This window comes from Tursiops truncatus, chromosome 1, assembly GCF_011762595.2.
Source record: "Tursiops truncatus isolate mTurTru1 chromosome 1, mTurTru1.mat.Y, whole genome shotgun sequence".
Taxonomy (NCBI): domain Eukaryota; kingdom Metazoa; phylum Chordata; class Mammalia; order Artiodactyla; family Delphinidae; genus Tursiops; species Tursiops truncatus.
The window spans coordinates 61,837,360-61,858,648 of NC_047034.1; the positions used below are offsets into that span (position 1 = coordinate 61,837,360).

The 21,289-nt window shown below is 44.0% G+C and overlaps 1 protein-coding gene across 1 annotated transcript in view; it reads left to right on the top strand.

Annotated features, from left to right (window-relative positions):
- GPA33 (glycoprotein A33) overlaps positions 1-17,782 on the top strand; it is a 30,756-nt gene extending 12,974 nt beyond the window's left edge. Inside the window, exons 5-7 of the mRNA XM_073791999.1 lie at positions 14,519-14,638; positions 15,364-15,496; positions 16,021-17,782. Coding sequence (XP_073648100.1) covers positions 14,519-14,638; positions 15,364-15,496; positions 16,021-16,156 — 389 coding nt within the window. The 3' untranslated portion in view covers positions 16,157-17,782. The remainder of the gene's footprint in view (positions 1-14,518; positions 14,639-15,363; positions 15,497-16,020) is intronic.
- The last annotated feature ends 3,507 nt before the right edge of the window (positions 17,783-21,289 follow it).

Genomic DNA, 21,289 nt, shown 5'->3' on the forward strand with positions numbered 1-21,289 from the left:
CCCAACCCCGAAGGCTGCCCCTTTCCCTCCACCCTGCATTTGGCACTGCAATATCTTGGACCATCTCTCTAAGCAGCATTTTCTCTTAATAGCACCTGCCTCATAGGTTGTTTTGAGAAATAATAACGTAGTAAATGTTAACTTGTTTTCTTTATTCCCCGTAACTGAATTCTCTTGAGTAAGCAAGTATCAATAACCAGTCGGTGCAAAAGCGCTAGGTAGGATTTTAGTGTTGATTATGATTATGTCCTAAAGTATACATATAAGGCCTCAAGTCTAATTCTATGACTCCACCTAAGGGTGGGGAATTTCCTATTCCCATCCCCTACCCAGGCAGGTCCATCTCAGACTCCCCTGGGGATCCCCATCCCCCAAACTCACCCAACTACAGGACCAGGTGTGCGTTAAGGGTCCCAAATTCTCAGGGAAGGAAATGGTAGGTTCTTCTATGGTTGTCAGGGGACCGGTTTTGTACAGGGCAGCTTGGTATTTGACCTTTTGGTCAGGAAACAAATGGAAAAAAAAAAAAAAAAAGAAAGGGGAAAAAAAAGAGCTGTATAAACATCCCACTGTCATTATCTTAGAGCCAAGTGATGTGGGAAAGCCCCGGTGGAATCCCTGGGGCCCTGTGCGCACTGGCTGCCTGGCCAGCTGCACTCACCGCTCCTGAAGATCAAGAAAGACAAGGCCTGGAAGGTCCCATTGGATTAACTTCTGGGAGGACTTTCTGTCCAGTGTGGGTGGAAAGGAAGTGGGAGGCAGAGCAGTGGATGTAGATAACGGTTCTGAGGAGATGGGACAGGAGAGCGAGCCTTGCCGGGTGAATGCACAGACAGGGGCTCCGGTCAAACCAGGGTGAACTTCCCCACTCTACTGTTCATTTGTTTGGGAGCAAAACAAGAACTTCTTAAAAGTAAAAAAGGAATTAGTAGAACCCACTCTATTCAATGTAAAATAGAAGATATATTGTGGATTTCGACAAGCTTCTGGTTTTGTTTACATATTTCTGGTTGGCAAGTTTTATTGAATGTGTCAAAACCATGTGGCAGCTCTCCTCTGGCCTGTGAACAGCCCAGGGACTCCAGCAATGGTCGCAGAAGGTCAGCCATGGACAGTGGTTGGTCTGACCTTCCAGCAAAGTGTGTACAGGTGAGCCCAAAGCTGAGGGTTACAAGGTGGTAAATGCTGCAATAGTTTGTATCCAGTGGTGCTGGAACCCAGAATATGCATAAAGGGGTCAAAGAAGGTTTCTTCAAGGTGGGGGCCCTTGAGCTGGCAGGAGATCATGTTGGTTAGGAGCACGGCGTGGGCTTGAATCCTGGCCCTGCCACTTGTTAGCTGTGTGACCTTGGCAAGTTACTTAGCCTCTCCGTGCCTTCATTTGTACATCTATAAAAAGGGCATGAAACTAGTATTTACTTCATAGGGATGTTGTGAAGATTAAATAAAAGTATGTATAAAGTGCTGAGACCAGGGTCTGGTAGAATTATTAGCTGTTATCTGCACTGGGTCCTCAAGGATGAGTAGGCCAAGCTTGGAGAACAGCACAGGAACCACACATGTGGAAAGGATGGGAGGTACCGCCGTAAGAAAAGCGGCGATGAGAGATCGCGCAGGGCCTGTGCATCAGGCTAGGGAGGCTGGCCTCTGCCCTGTAGGAAACGGGCACCCAACTCACAGCTCTCCTGCCTCCATCAGGAAAGACTCCTCTGCTTGTTAGAAACCAAAGCTTAGTTTTTCAGTGATCCAAAAGAGGAGAAACCTGAGGGCATGAAAGTAGGTTAAAGGGAGATGCACTTAGTTACTTTGGAAAAGATTTATCTTGCCTCTAGATAAGATTTACTCAGAGTCAGAACTGGGACCTGGGAGTGCCCCAGAAAAGCATGGTTAATGGTAATAACAACACAAGCTTGCATCTGGTTGGTGCTGTGAGGTGGGAGTGGTTCTCAAAGCCTTTGGCTCCGCCTACCTCACGGGGCCCTAGAGCGTCTGTTGTGTCTTCTTCTTCTGTGGGTCAGTCCAAACCCCTTTCTGACCTTTAAGACATTTTAAAAGTCCACAGTGGGCAATTTGGGGAGCAGAGTTCCTCAACCCTCCTACATCTAAAGACAGAATTCTCAGCATTAGAGATTGCTTCCTTTGACTTGGATCAGTGGAGGCAAGCCAGCAGAAAAAAGAACAGGGAATCTGGAATCAGCACACAAGGATTTGAGTCCCGAATTCTCCACTTTGTAGCTTAAGTCACTCACAACCTCTCTGATGCTTAATATCTTCATGTGAAATCCTGGGACTATCATTATACTGCCTTCCCGAAAGGCTACGAAAAGAGTAAGAGGAGATCACATATGTGATAGCTCTGAACTGTCCCAGTCAGCTGAGATTCATGTACTGAAGGAGTAGTAATCTGGATGTCAAGAAAGGAGGGTGGGGGGCAGGAAAGTTAAATCTTGTCAATTTGACATCAGTGTCTCTGGCAGACCAGGGCTTCTCTGGAGGTAAACCTCTCCCCAGCTGGAGCAGAAGGAATGTGGGAGCCCTATTGTCCTGTGCATTTCCCTTCTTGACCACAAGGTGTCGCCACTGCAGCGGAAACATTCATTGTAGCAAGATTTCAGGAACTATTGGGTCCTTTCCAAAAAGAAAAGGGGCTTGAGAGCCCCAGATCAGAATCAAAGCAGGTCTTGTGGCAATGTGTGTGCACTGGTTAATCCAAAAGTAGCTTATAATGTCCATTGTTCGTTTTGAGAAACTGGGGCAGGATAGTGCTGACTCTGGCCTAGGATGCCACATGTTCCCACATCTTAAACAAGGCCAGGAGCTCCAAGCTGGGCTCTGATAATTGGGAAGGTCCTGGAGGAGTCTGAGGTCTTCTGCCTTCTATCTGTCTGCAGTGTGCTGTGTACATTTAACACATAGACTGAGTTTCACGTGCTAAAATAGTGGGACTCTGATAAGAGCTATACACCCCTGAAACATTGCCCAGGGTCATAGAGCATTTCCCAGAATGCTCTTGTGTTCCTTCAAGATGCCTCTTAAAAATACAAAAATCCAATTGGTTTAGAAAATGAGACCATTAATATCGAAACCCCCTGTTGGAGATGCCCAGTGCTCGTTAGCACATCGGAAGCTCTAACTCAATGATTTCTAAACTTGCTTTGGTCGTAGACCACTTTCTCAGTAACATATATTAACATCACATGTAAGCAGTATTCCAGAAAATGCACCAAGGTATGGAATTCTAGGATAGAAAGGGTAGCATTTTATAGAAAATGAGTATCCAGAGAATAGCATGCTGGGTTTCAAGGGAAGAATCTGAAGAAAGTGTATGTGAAGAAGATTGGAAGAAAATAACTTCAAATCAAAGTGCTGTTATTTACAGCTGGTGATATTACAGATGATTTTTATTTTATTCTCTGCTCTTCATAGAGGCTTTCCCTGACCCTTCAAGTGAGATTAAGATCAAATTGCACTTCCATTTTGAACTCTATAAAACACCCTGTAATCACCATTGTTTCATGTCTGTCTTGTCTTATATACTGGAAACGCCAAGAGGACAGGGACCCTCATCATCTTGTTTGGAGCTGATGTGATGAGCATATAAACATTGGACTGAATTGAAGTAATAGTTTTATGTCATAAATTCTTGTATAATATGTATATATTTTTGTAATGAGTGTAATGTAATACATGTATAAATTCTTGTAATGAGCATCCAGTACTTTTATAATTTTTTTCTTTCCTTTTAAAAAATTTTTATTTTCTATTATAGTTGTTTTACAATATTGTGTTAGTTTCAGGTGTACAGCAAAGTGATTCAGTTTTACATATACATATATCTATTCTTTTTCAGATTCTTTTCCCATTTAGGTTATTATAGAATATTGAGTAGAGTTCCCTGTTCTATACAGTAGGTCCTTGTTGATTATCATTTTTATGTATAGTAGTGTGTATATGTTAATCCCAAACTCCAAATTTATCCCTCCCCCACCCCAACTTTTCCCCTTTGGTAACCATAAGTTTTTCTGTCTGTGAGTCTGTTTCTGTTTTGTAAATACGTTCATTTGTATCATTTTTTTAGGTTCCACTTATAAGTGATATCACATACTATTTGTCTTTGTCTGACTTACTTCACCTAGTATGATAATCTCTAGGTTCATCCATGTTACTACAAATGGCATTATTTCATTCTTTTTTATGGCTGAGTAATATTCCATTGTATATATGTAATGTACTACATCTTCTTTATCCATTCATCTGTTGATGGACATTTAGGTTGCTTCCATGTATTGGCTGTTGTAAATAGTGCTGCAATGGACACTGGGGTGCATGTAACTTCTCAAAGTATGTTTTTCTTCAGACATATGCCCAGGAGTGGTATTGCTGGATCATATGGTAGCTCTATTTTCAGGTTTTTAAGGAACCTCCATACTGTTCTCCCTAGTAGCTGTACCAATTTACATTCCCACAAACAGTGTAGGAGGGTTCCATTTTCTCCACACCCTCTCCAGCATTTATGGTTTGTAGATTTTTTGATGATGGCCATTCTGACTGGAGTGAGGTGATACCTCATTGTAGCTATGATTTGCATTTCTTTGATAATTAGTGACATGGAGCATCTTTTCATGTGCTTTTTGGCCATCTGTATGTCTTCTTTGGAGAAATGTCTATTTAGATCTTCTGCCAATTTTTTTGATTGGGTTGTTTGTTTTTTTACATAGAGCTGCATGAGCTGTTTGTATATTTTGGAGATTAATACATCGGCTGCTTCTTTTGCAAATATTTTCTCCCACTCTGTGGGTTGTCTCTTCATTTTGTTTATGGTTCTCTTTGCTGTGCAAAATCTTTTAAGTTTAATTAGGTCCCATTTGTTTATTTTTGGTTTTATTTTCATTACTCTAGGAGGTGGATCCAAAAAAATATTTCTGTGATTTATGTCGAACACAGTTCTGCCTATATTTTCCTCTAAGAGTTTTACAGTGTCCAGTCTTACATTGAGGTCTTTAATCCATCCTGAGTTTATTTTTGTGTATGGTGTTAGAGAATGTTATGATTTCATTCTTTTACATGTGGCTGTCCAGTTTTTCCAGAACCACTTATTGAAGAGATTGTCTTTTCTCCATTGTATGTTCTTGCCTCCTTTGTCATAGATTAATTGACCATAGATGAGTGGGTTTATTTCTGGGCGTTGTGTCCTGTTCCATCGATCTAAAAGTCTGTCTTTGTGCCAGTACCATACTATTTTGATTACTGTAGCTTTGTAGTCTAAAGTCAGGGAGCCTGATTCCTCCAGCTCTGTTTTTCATTCTGAGGATTGCTTTGGCTATTTGGGGTCTTTTGTGTTTCCATACAAACTTTAAGATTTTTGTTCTAGATCTGCAAAAAATGTTATTGGTAATTTGATAGGCTTTACGTTGACTCTGTAGATTGCCTTGGGGAGTATAGTTATTTTGACAATATTGATTCTTCCAGCCCAGGAACATGGTATATGTTTCCATCTGTTTGTGTCATCTTCAATTTTTTCAACAGTGTCTTCTTGTTTTCAGAATGCAGGTCTTTTGCCTCCTGAGGTAGGTTTATTCCTAGGTATTTTATTCTTTTTGATGCAATGGTAAATGGTACTGTTCCTTAATTTCTCTTTTGGGTCTTTCATTGTTAGTGTATAGGAATGCAAGAGATTCCTCTGTGTTAATTTTGTATCCTGTAACTTTACTGAATTCATTGATGAGCTCTCGTAATTTTCTGGTAGCATCTTTAGGATTTTCTTTCTTTCTTTTTTAGCAGCATCTCAAAATTCAAGAGGTTTATTACTCATCTATTAATTCCATTACATTTATTTATTCAGTTTTATTGTTTTAAAATATATCAAAATAAATAGAGAAATTTATACTATCTTATCTATATATGGAAGAACAGCTGGTCCCCAAGGTGGCACCAACAATCCTAGCAGCTCTTACTTTACATATCCGGAGTAGTCAGCAATTTCCATTTCTTTTTCCGTCTCAATGAAAAATTGCAGTTTCCCCAAAGAGGTGTATTTGGCAGCATTCTCACGTTCTTGTTGAGCCCGCCTCTTCATGGCCTCCCGCTCTGGCCTCTGCTCTTGTTCAATGGGCTTTTTTTTTTTTTTTAAACATCTTTTTTGGGGTATAATTGCTTTACAATGGTGTGTTAGTTTTCTGCTTTATAACAAAGTGAATCAGTTATACATATACATATGTTCCCATATCTCTTCCCTCTTGCATCTCCCTCCCTCCCACCCTCCCTATCCCACCCCTCTAGGTGGTCACAAACGACGGAGCTGATCTCCCTGTGATATGCGACTGCTTCCCACTAGCTATCTATTTTATGTTTGGTAGTGTATATATGTCCATGCCACTCTCGCACTTTGTCACAGCTTACCCTCCCCCCCCCCATATCCTCAAGTCCATTCTCTAGTAGGTCTGTGTCTTTATTCCTGTCTTACCCCTAGGTTCTTCAAGACCTTTTTTTTTTTCTTAGATTCCATATATATGTGTTAGCATATGGTATTTGTCTTTCTCTTTCTGACTTACTTCACTCTGTAGGTACATCCACCTCACTACAAATAACTCAATTTCGTTTCTTTTTATGGCTGAGTAATATTCCATTGTATATATATGCCACATCTTTATCCATTCATCTGTCAATGGACACTTAGGTTGCTTCTGTGTACTGGCTATTGTAAATAGAGCTGCAATGAACATTGTGGTACATGACTGATGACTCTTTGAATTATGTAAACAATGCTTTTTTTTTTTTTTTTTTTTTGCGGTACGCGGGCCTCTCACTGCCGTGAGCTCTCCCACTGAGGAGCACAGGCTCCAGACGCACAGGCTCAGCGGCCATGGCTCACGGGCCCAGCCGCTCCGCGGCATGTGGGATCTTCCTGGACCGGGGCATGAACCCATGTCCCCTGCATCGGCAGGCGGACTCTCAACCACTGCGCCACCAGGGAAGCCCTCATTGTAGTTTTGATTTGCATTTCTCTAATGATTAATGATGTTGAGCATTCTTTCATGTGTTTGTGGGCAATCTGTATATCTTCTTTGTAGAAATGTCTATTTAGGTCTTCTGCCCATTTTTGGATTGGGTTGTTTGCTTTTTTGGTGTTATTGAGCTGCATGAGCTGCTTGTATATTTTGGAGATTAATCCTTTGTCAGTTGCTTCATTTGCAAATATTTTCTCCCATTCTGAGGGTTGTCTTTTGGTCTTGTTGATGGCTTCCTTTACTGTGCAAAAGCTTTGAAGTTTCATGAGGTCCCATTTGTCTATTTTTGTTTTTATTTCCATTTCTCTAGGAGGTGGGTCAAAAAGGATCTTGCTGTGATTTATGTCATAGAGTGTTCTGCCTATGTTTTCCTCTAAGAGTTTGATAATTTCTGGCCTTACATTTAGATCTTTAATCCATTTTGAGCTTATTTTTGTGTATGGTGTTAGGGAGTGTTCTAATCTCATACTTTTACACGGACCTGTCCAGTTTTCCCAGCACCACTTATTGAAGAGGCTGTCTTTTCTCCACTGTATATTCTTGCCTCCTTCATCAAAGATAAGGTGTCCGTATGTGCGTGGGTTTATCTCTGGGCTTTCTATCCTGTTCTATTGATCTATATTTCTGTTTTTGTGCCAGTACCGTACTCTCTTGATTACTGTAGCTTTGTAGTATAGTCTGAAGTCAGGGAGCCTGATTCCTCCAGCTCCGTTTTTCGTTCTTAGGATTCCTTTGGCTATTTGAGGTCTTTTGTGTTTCCATACAAATTGCAAAATTTTTTGTTCTAGTTCTGTGAAAAATGCCAGTGGTAGTTTGACAGAGATTGCATTGAATCTGTAGATTGCTTTCGGTAGTAGAGTCATTTTCACAATGTTGATTCTTCCAATCCAGGAACATGGTATATCTCTCCATCTATTTGTATCATCTTTAATTTCTTTCATCAGTGTCTTATTATTTCCTGCATACAGGTCTTTTGTCTCCTTAGGTAGGTTTATTCCTAGATATTTTATTCTTTTTGTTGCCATGGTAAATGGGAGTGTTTCCTTAATTTCATTTTCAGATTTTTCATCATTAGTGTATAGGAATGCCAGAGATTTCTGTGCATTAATTTTGTATCCTGCTACTTTACCAAATTCATTGATTAGCTCTAGTAGTTTTCTGATAGCATCTTTGGGATTCTCTATGTATAGTATCATGTCATCTGCAAACAGTGACAGCTTTACTTCTTCTTTTCCGATTTGGATTTCTTTTCTTCTCTGATTACCGTGGCTTCCAAAACTATGTTGAATAAAAGTGGCAAGAGCAGACATCCTTGTCTTGTTCTTCATCTTAGAGGAAATGATTTCAGGTTTTCACCATTGAGTATGATGTCAGCTGTGGGTTTATTATATACGGTCTTTATTATGTTGAGGTATGTTTCCTCTATGCCCACTTTCTGGAGTTTTTATTGTAAATTGGTGTTGAATTTTGTCAAAAGCTTTTTCTGCATCTATTGGGATGATCATATAGTTTTTATTTTTCAATTTGTCAATGTGGTGTATCACACTGACTGATTTGTGGATACTGAAAAATCCTTGCATCCCTGGGATAAATCTCACTTGATCATGGTGTATGATCCTTTTAATGTATTATTGGATTGGGTTTGCTAGTATTTTCTTGAGGATTTTTGCACCTATGATTATCAGTGATATTGGCCTGTAATTTTCTTTTTCTGTGGTATCTTTGACTGGTTTTGGTATCAGGGTGATGGTGGCCTCATAGAATGAGTTTGGGAATATTCCTTCCTCTGCCATTTTTTGGAAGAGTTTCAGAAGGATAGGTGTTAACTCTTCTCTAAATGTTTGATAGAATTCACCTGTGAAGCCCTCTGGTACTGGAATTTTGTTTGTTGAGAGTGTTTTAATCATAGTTTCAATTTCAGTCTTGTGATTGGTCTGTTCATATTTTCTATTTCTTCCTGGTTCAGTCTTGGGAGGTTGTGCTTTTCTAAGAATTTGTCCATTTCTTCCAGGTTGTCCATTTCTTCTAGGTTGTCCATTTTATTGGCATATAGCTGCTTGTAGTAATTTCTCATGATCCTTTGTATTTCTGCAGTGTCAGTTGTTACTTCTTTTTCATTTCTAATTTTATTGATTTGAGCCCTCTCCCTTTTTTTTCTTGATGAGTCTGGCTAAAGGTTTATCATTTTTTTTTATATTTTCAAAGAACCAGCTTTTAGTTTCACTGTTCTTTTCTATTGTTTTCTTCATCTCTATTTCATTTATTTCTGCTCTAATCATTATGATTTATTTCCTTCTACTAAGTTTAGGTTTTTTTCATTCTTCTTTCTCTAGTTGTTTTAGGTGTAAGGTTAGGTGGTTTATCTGAGATTTTTCTTGTTTCCTGAGGTAAGATTGTATTGCTATAAACTTCTCTCTTAGAACTGCTTTTGCTGTGTCCCATAGGTTTTGAAACATCATGTTTTCATTTTCACTTGTCTCTAGGTATTTTTGATTTCCTCAGTGATCCATTGGCTGTTTAGTAGCATGTTGTTTAGCCTCCATGTGTTTTTGTTCTTTACAGTTTTTTTCTTATAGTTGATTTCTAATCTCGTAGTGTTGTGGTCGGAAAAGATGCTTAATATGATTTTAATTTTCTTAAATTTACCGAGGCTGTCTTTGTGGCCCAGCATGTGATCTATCCTGGAGAATGTTCCATGTGCACTTGAGAAGAAGGTGTATTCTGTTGCTTTTGGATGGAATGATCTATAAATATCAATTAAGCCTATCTGGTCTAATGTGACATTTGAGGCCTGTGTTTCGTTATTGATTTTCTGTCTGGATGATCTGTCCATTGATGTAAGTATGATGTTAAAGTTCCCTACTATTATTGTGTTACTGTTGATTTCTCCTTTTATGGCTGTTAACATTTGCCTTATGTATTGAGGTGCTCCTATGTTGGGTGGATATATATTTACAATTGTTATAGCTCCTTCTTGGATTGATCCCTTGATCATTATGTAGTGTCCTTTGTCCCTTGTAACAGTCTTTATTTTAAAGTCTACGTTGTCTGATATGAGTATTGCTACTCCAGCTCTCTTTTGATTTCCATTTGCATGGAATATCTTTTTCCATCCCCTCACTTTCAGTCTGTATGTGTCTCTAGATCTGTAGTGTGACTTTTGTAGACAGCATATATACGGGTCTTGTTTTTATATCCATTCAGCCAGTCTATGTCTTTTGCTTGGAGCATTTAATCCATATATGTTTAAGGTATTTATTGATATTATGTTCTCATTGCCATTTTGTTAATTGTTTTGGATTTGTTTTTGTAGGTCTTTTCTTCCTCCTTAGTCTTTTGTTCACTTCTCTTGTGATTTGATAACTCACTTTAGTGTTCTGTTTGGATTCCTTTTTCTTTTTTGTGTGTGTATCTATTGTAGATTTTCAGTTTGCAGTTATCAGGAGGTTATTTTTAAAGATTTTTTTTTTTTTTTGATGTGGACCATTTCTAAAGCCTTCATTGAATATGTCACAACACTGTGTCTATTCTATGCCTTGGCCTTTTGGCCGTGAGGCATGTGCGATCCCAGTTCTCCCACTAGGGACCAAACCCACACCCCCTGCATTGGAAGGCAAAGTCCCAACCACTGGACCACCAGGGAAGTCCCTATCATGAGGTTTTGATATAGCAGACTATACATATACAAGATTGTTTTAAGTTGCTGGTCTTTTGATTTCAAATGTATTTCCAATATCCTGCATTTGTACTCTTCTCTTCTCATGATTAGTGATTTTGATATCATATTTGTGTATGGATGATTTCCTGCCTTTAATCTATGTTTACCTTTACTGGTGAGTTTTTCCATTTGTAATTTTCTTGTTTCTAGTTATGGTCTTTTCTTTTCTGCCCAGAGAAGTTCCTTTAGCTTTGTTGTAAACCTGGTTTGGTGGTGCTGAATTCTCTTAGCTTTTGCTTGTCTGCAAGGCTTTTGATTTCTCTGTCAAATCTGAACAAGAGCCTTGCTGGGTAGAGTACTCTAGTTTGTCGGTGTTCCCTTTTCATCACTTTAAATATATTATGCCACTCCATTCTGGCCTGCGGAATTTTGGCTAAAAAATCAGCTGAAAACCTTATGGAGATTCCCTTGTATGTTACCTGTTGCTCTTCCCTTGTTGCTTTTAGTATTTTCTCTTTGTCTTTAATTTTTGTCAGTTTGATTAATATGTGTCTTGACATGTTCCTTCTTGGGTTTATCCTGTATGGGACTCTCTGCACTTCCTGGACTTGGTTAACTGTTTCCTTTCCCATTTTAGGGTAGTTTTCAGCTATTATCTCTTCAAATAGTTTTTATGGCCCTTTCTCTCTCTCTTCTCCTTCTGGGACCCCTCTAATGCAAATGTTGGTGTTTCTAATGTTGTCCCAGAGGTCTCTTAAACTGTCCTCATTTCTTTTCATTCTTTTTTCTTTATTCTGTTCCATGGCAGAGATTTCCACCATTCTGTCTTCCAGCTCACTTATCTGTTCTCTGCCTCAATTATTCTATTATTAATCCCTTCTAGTGTATTTTTCATTTCAGTTATTGCATTATTCATGTCTGTTTGTTTGTTCTGTATATCTTCTAGCTCTTTGTTAATCATTTCTTGTATCTTCTTGGTCTGTGCCTCCATTCTTTTTCTGAGATCTTGGATTGTCTTCACTCTCATTATTCAAAGTTCTTTTTCAGGTAGACCTCCTATTTCTACTTTACTTAGTTGTTCTTCTGGGGTTTTATCTTGTTCCTTCATCTGAAACATATTCCTTTGCCATTTCCATTCCCTAGGCTGCGTGGTTGTAGTTCTTTCTGCTTCCAGTGTCTGCCCACTGGTGGGTGAGGATGTTCTAGAGGTTTGTTCAGGCTTCCTTGTGGGAGGGACTGGTTCCTGCCCACTGGTGAGTGGAACTGTGTCTTGTCCCTCTGGTGAGCAAGGCTGTGTCAAGGGGTGTGTTTAGAGGTTGCTGTGGGCTCAGGAAGATTTTTAGGAAGCCTGTGTGCTGATGGGTGGAGCTGTGTTCCTGCCCTGTTGGTTGTTTGGTCTGAGGTGTCCCAGCACTGGAGCCTACATGCTGTTGGGTGGGGCTGGGTCTAGGTGGCAAAATGGCGACCTCCAGGAGAGCTCATACCAATGAGTACTCCCCAGTACCTCTGCCACCAGTGCTTGTCCCCACAGTGAGCCAGTTCCACCCCCACCTTCCCAGGAGACGCCCCCCCCCCCCATCAAGACCAGCAGGTATGTCTGGTCCAGGCTTCTATGAAATCACTGCTTTTTCCCTGGGTCCCAGTTCACACGAGACCTGTGCACACCCTCCAAGAGTGGCATTTCTATCTCCCCCAGTCCTATGGAGTTCCTGCAATCAAACCCCACTGGCCTTCAAAGCCAAGTGCTCTGGGGCCTCCTCCTCCTGATGCCAGACCCCCAGGCTGGGAAGCATGATGTGGGGCTCAGAACTCACTCCTGTGGGAGAATCTCATCTTGTTGTGGCTTCTTCTTTGTCTCTGGTTGTAGAATATCTTTTTTGGTAAGTTCCAGTCTTTTTTGTTGATGGTTATTCAGAAATTAGTTGTGATTTTGGTGTTTTTGTGAGAGAAGTTGAGCTCAAATCCGTCTACTCTGCCATCTTGTCTCCAACCAGAAGCCCAATTTCGTTCATACTATAGATGTGGATATGTGGATAAGCACACCTTTGGGTGTGCCTTCTCAGACCAATTCCCATAAAATGTGAGTCTGTACTTGGCAGTTCCACAGGCTCAGCAGTGTAAGATAGGTTTGTTTGTCACCCCATCAAATATGGAATTTTGTTCACAAAGTTTCTTGGTTAGGGAACCCTCATCTTGAAAATAAATGATGTGTTTCTGTACGATGCTAGCCTTTAAAATCACACAGCCTGTTCCTGCAGGTGGTGCTGCAGGACACCTGGATCCACGTCCTCTTCTGTGGTGTGCTTTTGGCGACCACAACAGGGCACTTACTCATCTATGATCTGGAAGGTCCTGGAATGCTCTTCTCCTTATCACCCTCTCTGTTCTCTCTTCTATAATTTTTTTTAAAGTAAATTGTCAACTTCTCCAGGGAGTTCTAGACCTAAAATGGAATTTTTGTTACTGTTTTGTCATTTCTTAATTTTGTGACCTTGGGCAAGTCACTTGACTTTTCTAAGCCTCCAGTTACCACTATGATATTGGAGATAGAAATATTTGTTCCATCTACCATACAAGATTGTTGGAAGAATCAGAGGACATTGTATTTGAGGAAGCACATCCAGACAAGAAAAATCCACACCGAGATACAATCTTGCAACAGAGTGGAATTGGGCAGGGAAAGGATTGGACACCAGGCGAACTGGCAAGAGGTTAAGCTGGAGTGATTTCCAGGGCCAGATCTGTAATGTCACATCCATATTAAGAAGCCTGGACTTGTTATTGAAGACGATGGGCTGCCTCTGAAATGTCTGAACAGGGCAGTGGCTGGATCCTATTTTCAGTTTAGAACATCTCCTCTGGATGAAGTGTAACCACCTGTTGATAGTGGGGTAGGCAGGCTCTGCAGCAAATTAGAGGACAAAGGTCTCTAACTCTTCTCTCCAAACAGCAGTTATGACAGAGCATCTTTGAGGACAGGACATAAAAATTTGTCTAAGCATAAAGCTCTCCATTTCAAGGTGGAGAAATCCATGGGATCATAGATTTAGCAGGAAGGTTTCGCATGAGGGCGTCTGGACCATTGCCCTGAATTCAGGAGAATCAGGTGCTTTCCCTCCCACTTCCAGATGAGGCAGCTATGACTCACAGAAGTTAAATGGCTTGATTAAGTGGTGGAAGAGGAAGAGGAAGAGTCTAGACCGGCAGGCTGCCTCCTCCCTGCCTCACCACCCACACACCCACCCACCCCCCCCACACACCCATACAAATACCACATACACTCACACACACCACTCATGGCAGAGAAATCCAGAGGTCAGAGTTCTTGAAGTTCTAAAGTCTTCCTTCACATGAGTCCAAGCTAAGGAATTCTGTTTCTGAAGATTATGAAAGTGGTTATAATTATATGGTCTAATTAGAAAGCAATTCCACGCAATGTATAATGTATATTACGTTTCCTGAAGACTTACTATACATCAGCCATTTGGTTGTGGGTTTGTATTTGTTAGTACTTCATTTTACGTTCACAATTACTCTGTGAGGCAGGCACTATTATTATTTTATTTATACATAAAGAAACAGGTTCAATGAAGCTAAGTTCCTTGCCCAAAGTCAATAAGTGGCAGAACCAGGCTTCAAACCCAGGGTGCCTTCCTGAATTCTAAGCACTTTAGAATTGTGCAGCCTGCCTGGTTTAATCTTCCTGCAGCCCTAGAGGTAGATATTTTCTCCATATTACAGATGAGGCTTGGACACGTTCAGTGGCGGTGCTTGTATCTGCCTAGGATTTCCCTAGCCGTTTCGCTCTACTCTGGTGGCCCGTCTCCTCAGCCTGACTCTTCTCCCTTCTCAGTCACAGGACAGATCTTCTCTCTGAAGAACATCTCCACAGAAATGTCGGGCTACTACATCTGCACCTCCAGCAATGATGTAGGGATGGAGTCCTGCAACATCACTGTGGCTGTCAGACCTCGTAAGAGCAGTCTGGGGGGGAAGGGAGGACGAATGCCAGAGCTGACAGGCTGGTAGTCCAGAGTCAGCTGACAGGGACCAACATGGAGGTGAACTGGGCAGCCTCTTTGGGGGTCTCCCATTGGCAGGGTGGCTGAGGTGACGGCCAGATGATCCTGTCCCAGGCTCCCCTCATCTGGAGGCCAGTCCAGTTCCCTGGGTTCTTTGGAAATAGTGCCTTAGGCTGGCTTCTGGAGACCTGCTCGGTCCTGCCTGCCCTTGGGGTCGCTCAGGGGGCAAGGGGGAAGTGCCCAGACTGGGCTGCCACAGAGTCAGAACCCCATCCTTTCAGGGTGGGATACCCTGATGATCTTGGGGATGAACTAGAGTAGAAGCTGGCATGACTGACACCCGAGGACTTTTTTGGAGCCTGTTGGCTCCAAATCTGTTGGCCATCTGTCCTTGTCAACGCTTCCATCCTGAAGAGTGTCCCCCTTGTCTGGTCACATTCCCACGAGGCTGTGACTTTCATGGAATGCTACCAGAAGCAGGCAGCGCGGCCACCTGGGCTGGGAGGATGACTGGGGCCGCTCAGAGCCTGGGAGGGACCACCTCCCGCCTCCCAGACGCCTGCTGCTGTGGTTCCTCATCCCCGGCGTGCTCACCACCCGGAGCCTCGGCTCGTGTTGGGGGCTCGCGCTGGGGACTGGGGTTGGGGTTCAGGACGTGCGGCTCTGTTTCTCTCAGCCTCCATGAATGTGGCCCTGTACGCGGGCATCGCGGGGGGCGTGGCCGCGGCACTCATCGTCATCGGCGTCATCGTCTACTGCTGCTGCTGCCGGGAGACTGGCAAGGCTGAGGATGCGGACGTCACGCGACCGTGAGTGTCGGGGGTGGGCAGCCCGTTGGCAAGGGTCTCAGCACATTGGGAAGATGCACCCCAGCTCTTCCACTCATAACACCCCAGGGGGCAGCTGGTAACAGTAAAAAATAACTTTTATCAGCCCCGTTTTATAGCTGAAAAAAGAGTAAATGATTCGCGCAAATCCTAAAGTGGCGCTGCAGTCCGGAACTCGACTCCAAGGCCCGTAGTTCTCCAGTCTCTGATCTCAGGGTGGGGCTTCCGGTGGGTGCCCAGGGCAGGGGTAGGGGAGTGCGGAGGCTCCGTAACAGGCCGCTCCCTGCTCCCCTCGCAGAGCCAGCCTGTTCCCATAATGCCCTCAGCTCAAGTCCGTGCCACCCTGCTTCTGCTCTGAGCTCAGCCGTTCAGCCCAGTGTCCCTTTGCCGCTGGACGGGTGGGGATGGGGGATCTGATGGCTGTCCCGTGGGGAGCACTAAGCCCAGCTCCCTCAGGTCTGAGTGGGTGAGGGCAAACCCTTCCCCTCTGTCCTCACTGCCTGCAGGAATCGGGCGGGCTACCAGCCACCAGAGCAGCTGACAGAGCTTTCCAGAAGACAGGAAGAGGAGGGTGAGGCTGACTACAGGAATGAAGACCGGAGGGGCCCCAGCCGAGGGTCCCTTGACCAGGCTGGCCGATGACCAGGGCCTGCTGCAGGAGGGGGTCAGGGGGAGCATTAGGGGGTCATCCCCCTGCCTCCATGCCTCCCCTGTCCTTTCCAAGCCCCACTTTTCTGACCCTTGGTCCCAGTCATGGATGGGATGCTTCTTCCCCCATGTCGGCTGCTGGAGGACCTGGCTTGGCCTGGCCAAGGAGATCTCACTTGTGACTGAGCTTGTCAAGGGCGCTCACCTTCGAAGCTACCTTCCCATTGCTGCACCCGGCTCAGGGCCCCACCCTCACCCTGGACTAGGCAGCGGCCTCCCCCTCCCCATGGCGCTCCTGTCCCGCTCTGTGGGGGTGACACCAGCCTCCGGAGGGCCGGAGTTGCCCTCTCCACCTGTGCGCCTAGCACCCAGGGGAACGACTCCTGGCAGAGGTTTTGTGCACAATACATTTTTGTTGAATGAATGAAAGAATAAATGAGTATGTAAAGGAGTCCCTTCATTTCTGCAACTTTGGCGCTTTGGACCCACGTTGGCCTCAAGCTCCCTTTCCAGCCGCATCTCCCGCAACTTTCCTGAACATTCCAGATGCTCCCTGCGAGGGCCACCCCAGCTCCCACTGCACACTCCCTCGTGGGGCTTTGCTTTCTCTGTTTGGCTGGGAATGCCTACGCAACTCCCATCTCTGCCTATCAAATCCTACCTGTCCCTCCAGGCCCATCTCAGATCCCAGCGAATTCTATAACCCCATCATAATCTCCCACACAGATGGGGACAATCTTGTTACTTTGTCCCACGCCCATCACGGGCCACATGACACAGTTGTCTGAGCATGTCTCTCCCCCTGTGTTACAGTGTGAGCTCCAGGGGGCAGGACATGGGCCTCACTCCCTCTGCTTTCCCTGGAGTCCTCGCAGCCGGCAGCCCTCCTAGCACTCCTAGCGGGTGCTCAATCCAGCTTAATTGGGGAAACTGCTTTGGTAGGTTGGGCCTTCCGCTCTCTGGTCTCCCTGATGGGATTGTGGACACAAAGATGGCTCCCACCCAAACCCACTTGCTAGTTTCATGATTTAAGTGGGAGATAATTTAAATGAACACACACCCATGTGAGCACACACAGAGGAGCTAGTTTGCAGCCGGTCCTGGCTTCTCAGATCATAGTGATTCCTCTCAAGACCAGAGTAACTGACGTGTCCACCTCTGTTTCCTGATACCAAACCCCTGCCCTGACCTTGCCCGTTCCTGACTTGGCTGGGCTGCCGCCTCTGCTTTGCTGGCTGAGCTGTCCTGCTGCCCCTTCCACAGCCTCTCCCCTGTTGGTCGACTATTTCTTCTGCTCCTAAGAGCTCAGGCAGTGTCCTGGCTGCTTGGGTCTTGTGACCCAGTGGCCGGTCTTACACAAATGCAATTTACTAGTAAGTAAACACTGTCATTTTTTCCTGGATGATTATAAAAGCAATCCTGTAAATCTGTTGTCCATCTGTGATTTTTTTAAATATATTTTTTATATATTTTGTTAAATTCTTTGCTTCAATAAAAAATGCCGTCAGTAGTAATACAATTGTCAGTGGAGATTCTTATTTCTTTTTTAAGGTGGGTTTTATTTTTTTAACATCTTTATTGGAGTATAATTGCTTTACAATGGTGTGTTAGTTTCTGCTTTATAACAAAGTGAATCAGCTATACATATACATATGTTCCCGTATCTCTTCCCTCTTACGTCTCCCTCCCTCCCACCCTCCCTATCCCACATCTCCAGGCGGTCACAAAGCACCGAGCTGATCTCCCTGTGCTATGCGGCTGCTTCCCACTAGCTATCTATTTTACGTTTGGTAGTGTATATATGTCCATGCCACTCTCTCACTTTGTCCCAGCTTACCCTCCCCCCTCCCTGTGTCCTCAAGTCCATTAAGGTGGGCTTTATTCATACCAAGGTAGAGCTTATGTCTCGTGGGCTTATGTTGACCAACCGTGGGCCTCTTGGGCTTCCTAGGAGAGGTGAGGTGAGGTGACAGAGTCGAGCGAGAGGAATAGAGGGTCAGATCCTGTGGGTCCCATCGACTGTGGCCACTATAGGGTCAGGCAGTGTCGCTAGTGATTGCCAGGGGCGGGACAGAGCCTGTCTGTTTGTGGAAGAACATTCCGAGTGCCTGGGAGTCAGGCATATGCTTCAAGGAAGATGCTGGGGAGGCCCCTGCCAGTTACACCCCAAATAGCGCCCCTCCTGAGAGAGGGGAGGAAGCAGCGTCACCTCCATCCCGCTCCAGCTGTCAGAGACCTGGTGACTCCTCCCCGAGCAGCTTGCCCCACAGTCAGCGCTCAGCTCTGCCACCCTCTCCTGCCATATGTTCAAGGTCCTCTCCTCCATGTTCTTCCCGTGGTGCCCTGTGCTCCCCCCATCCCAGCACCTGTCCCACGGTACTGTCATAACCACAGTCTGTGTCTGCCTAAGCCTGTGAGATTCATGAGAATAGGAACTGAATCTTACTCATGGCCTAGCACATGTTGACACAAAACCTGATACCTGTTTGTTGAGTGAATAAAGTTTCGTGTCACTGTATCCTGCCCAAGGCCATCTCCTCGTCCTCTAGATACTTTGGGTGCCTTCCAGCCCTCCTGGTGCAAGGTTCTACACACATACTCTTGAGGTAGCTGTGGAAGGGAGGCACCCACCTCCCCCCATCCTGGCCTGGCTCACCTCTCTGCCTCTGGAAGGGCTCTGAAGGTTCACCCACCTTAGCTCCAGGCTTAGGCAAGAAAACGAGGGAAATCGGGACCAACTGCATTCATTCAGCTACAAATATTTTGTGAGCACCTACTATGTGCCAAACACAGTGCTGGCTGCTGGGGATATAAAGGTCACTATGACGTCACTACTCGGGAGGAGCTACATTCCAATGGAGGTGACAGACGGAAACATGATTATGTGAAATGGAGAAGATGCCACAAGAACGCAGTGGCGGGAGGCTGGAGTAACTCAGCCGGAGGGGTTCGGGAAAGCTTCAAAGAGGAGGTGATGTGTGGGCTGCATCTTGAAGGAAAACGAGGAGTTTCACAAGTGGAATGGGGGTGGCGCTGACCCTTCTGTCCTCCATTTCAGGTCTCTCTTACTTGGGTCCAAATCACATTATCAGTTGGTGACACTACACTCTCCTGCTGAATTTATTTCAATCTAGAAGCTCAATGAGAATCAGATTATTGTAGGTTTTCTTACAGTCAACATTAGCTCACCAGTACAGCCTCCTTCCCAATTCAGGGTTTCCAGCTGACAGTTCAAAGTCTTAACGGTGTTTGAGAAGAGAGTCCGAGGCTGCCATTGTCTGAGGGAAGATTGTTTGCTAGACACTTGTTAAGCCAGTTTTTCATGCAATCCTCGCTTGTACTTTCAAATATTAAGGCATATGGCAAGGTCAGGCATGCATATCATTACCCAAAGAAGGACTCTAGCTGCCCAGAGAGCTCCCTGCCAGGCAATATGTACCTTGGTAAATTAGCCGCAGTTCAGGGTCTTGTTCTTAAGTTGCTTTTGTGCACTCTGACAGGGCATTGGCTTTCAAAGGCAGAGTCACATTAACCAGACTCACAGAGCCTGATGTACAATACTAACAGCAAGCACTTAGATAGCAGGTGCTCTGAGCCAGCCACTGTTTCAAGCACTTTCCATAGAACATCTCATAATCCTCACCACAGCTCTATGAGATAAATCCTATTATTGTGCCCGTATTACAAATGAGGAAGCTGAGGTACAGTGAATTTTAACATTTGGGATAAACACAGAGTGTCAATTTGCTATTTACAGTTGTCAAGTAGAATGGACTTCTGTCCACCTGACCCAGGCATTCTCACCCTATGGGCACCATGTGCTCAGTTGCTTACTGGGCATGGAATCATAACAAAGGAAGTTGGTTGTCTTCAAGGAGCCCTCCCCCTCTCTGGAGTGTGTACAACCAATCATGTCATCTGTGGTGAACCTTCTCCGGCCTTGACCCTATTCCTGGAGGTTCTGGTTTAGGGCCCTGGGCATCTGCAGAGGTGATGCCTGGTCCCTACTGGAAAGTGCAGTTCCCAGGAAAGGCCTCTTCATGGACACTTGGCTATTGGCTATTGAGTTTGGTCACCGGGATTACCTCTCCTGTGGCCAGTTTCCAGAAAAGCTTGTCTACTGTCTCTATTTTATGGGTGAGGAAACTGAGGCTCAGGGAGATAATGTCACCTGAGTTAACATAGCAAGTCAGTATCAGAGTAAGGATTAGATTCAGTTCTGTCTGATTCTGAAGACCACACTCTTCCCATTGACCATATTTCCTCTTGACCCCATGTATATGTACAGGATGACTGAATGGGGAAAAAGTGGGAGTGGAGATGGAGTTAGGGGGTCTTGTTAGTTTGTTTTAAAATTGGCAGTTACCTACTATAATACAGGTATTTCAGATATAACGTTATATGTGCACTTCTAAAAAACCTTGCATTCTGCAAAATCACAAGCTAAAAATAATAGGGCTTAAAAGAAAATTAGTATTAGAAGCACACCAATAAAGCTTTGTAACCTGATCACTTTTATTTTGTTTATTTTTTAAATTTAATTAATTAATTAATTAATTTTACTTATTAGGCTGCGCTGGGTCTTAGTTGTGGCATGAGGGATCTTCGTTGCTGCACGCGGGATCTTTAGTAGCGGCTTGCGGGATCTTTAGATGCAGCATGCAAACTCTTTGTTGTGGCATGTGGGATCTGGTTCCCTGACCAGGGATCAAACCTGGGCCCCCTGCATTGGGAGCGCAGCATCGTAGCAACTGGACCACCCGGGAAGTCCCCTGATCACTTTTAAACATTAATAATCCTAGTGAAAATACAAGTGGTGTTAAGTCCATGCTGTTAGTACCAAGTTTCATAGTTATCAACCTCAAACCCTCAGGCCCCATGCGTATCCATTTCTGTAGAGACCTACTCATCAAAATTTAAAAATGATCCAGGCAGCCTCACCGTAGTGTTGCTGGTGGTGGGGGGGGGGGGGTCTCTCTATTAAAATTTTGATTTTTATCACATGTGCTGATTTTAGGCTATGTGCATATCTTTGTACCTGAGTTTTCTTGTTAGTACAGTTGAACCTTGAACAACATGGTTTTGAATTGCACAGGTCCACTTGTATGCAGTTTTTTTTCAATAAGT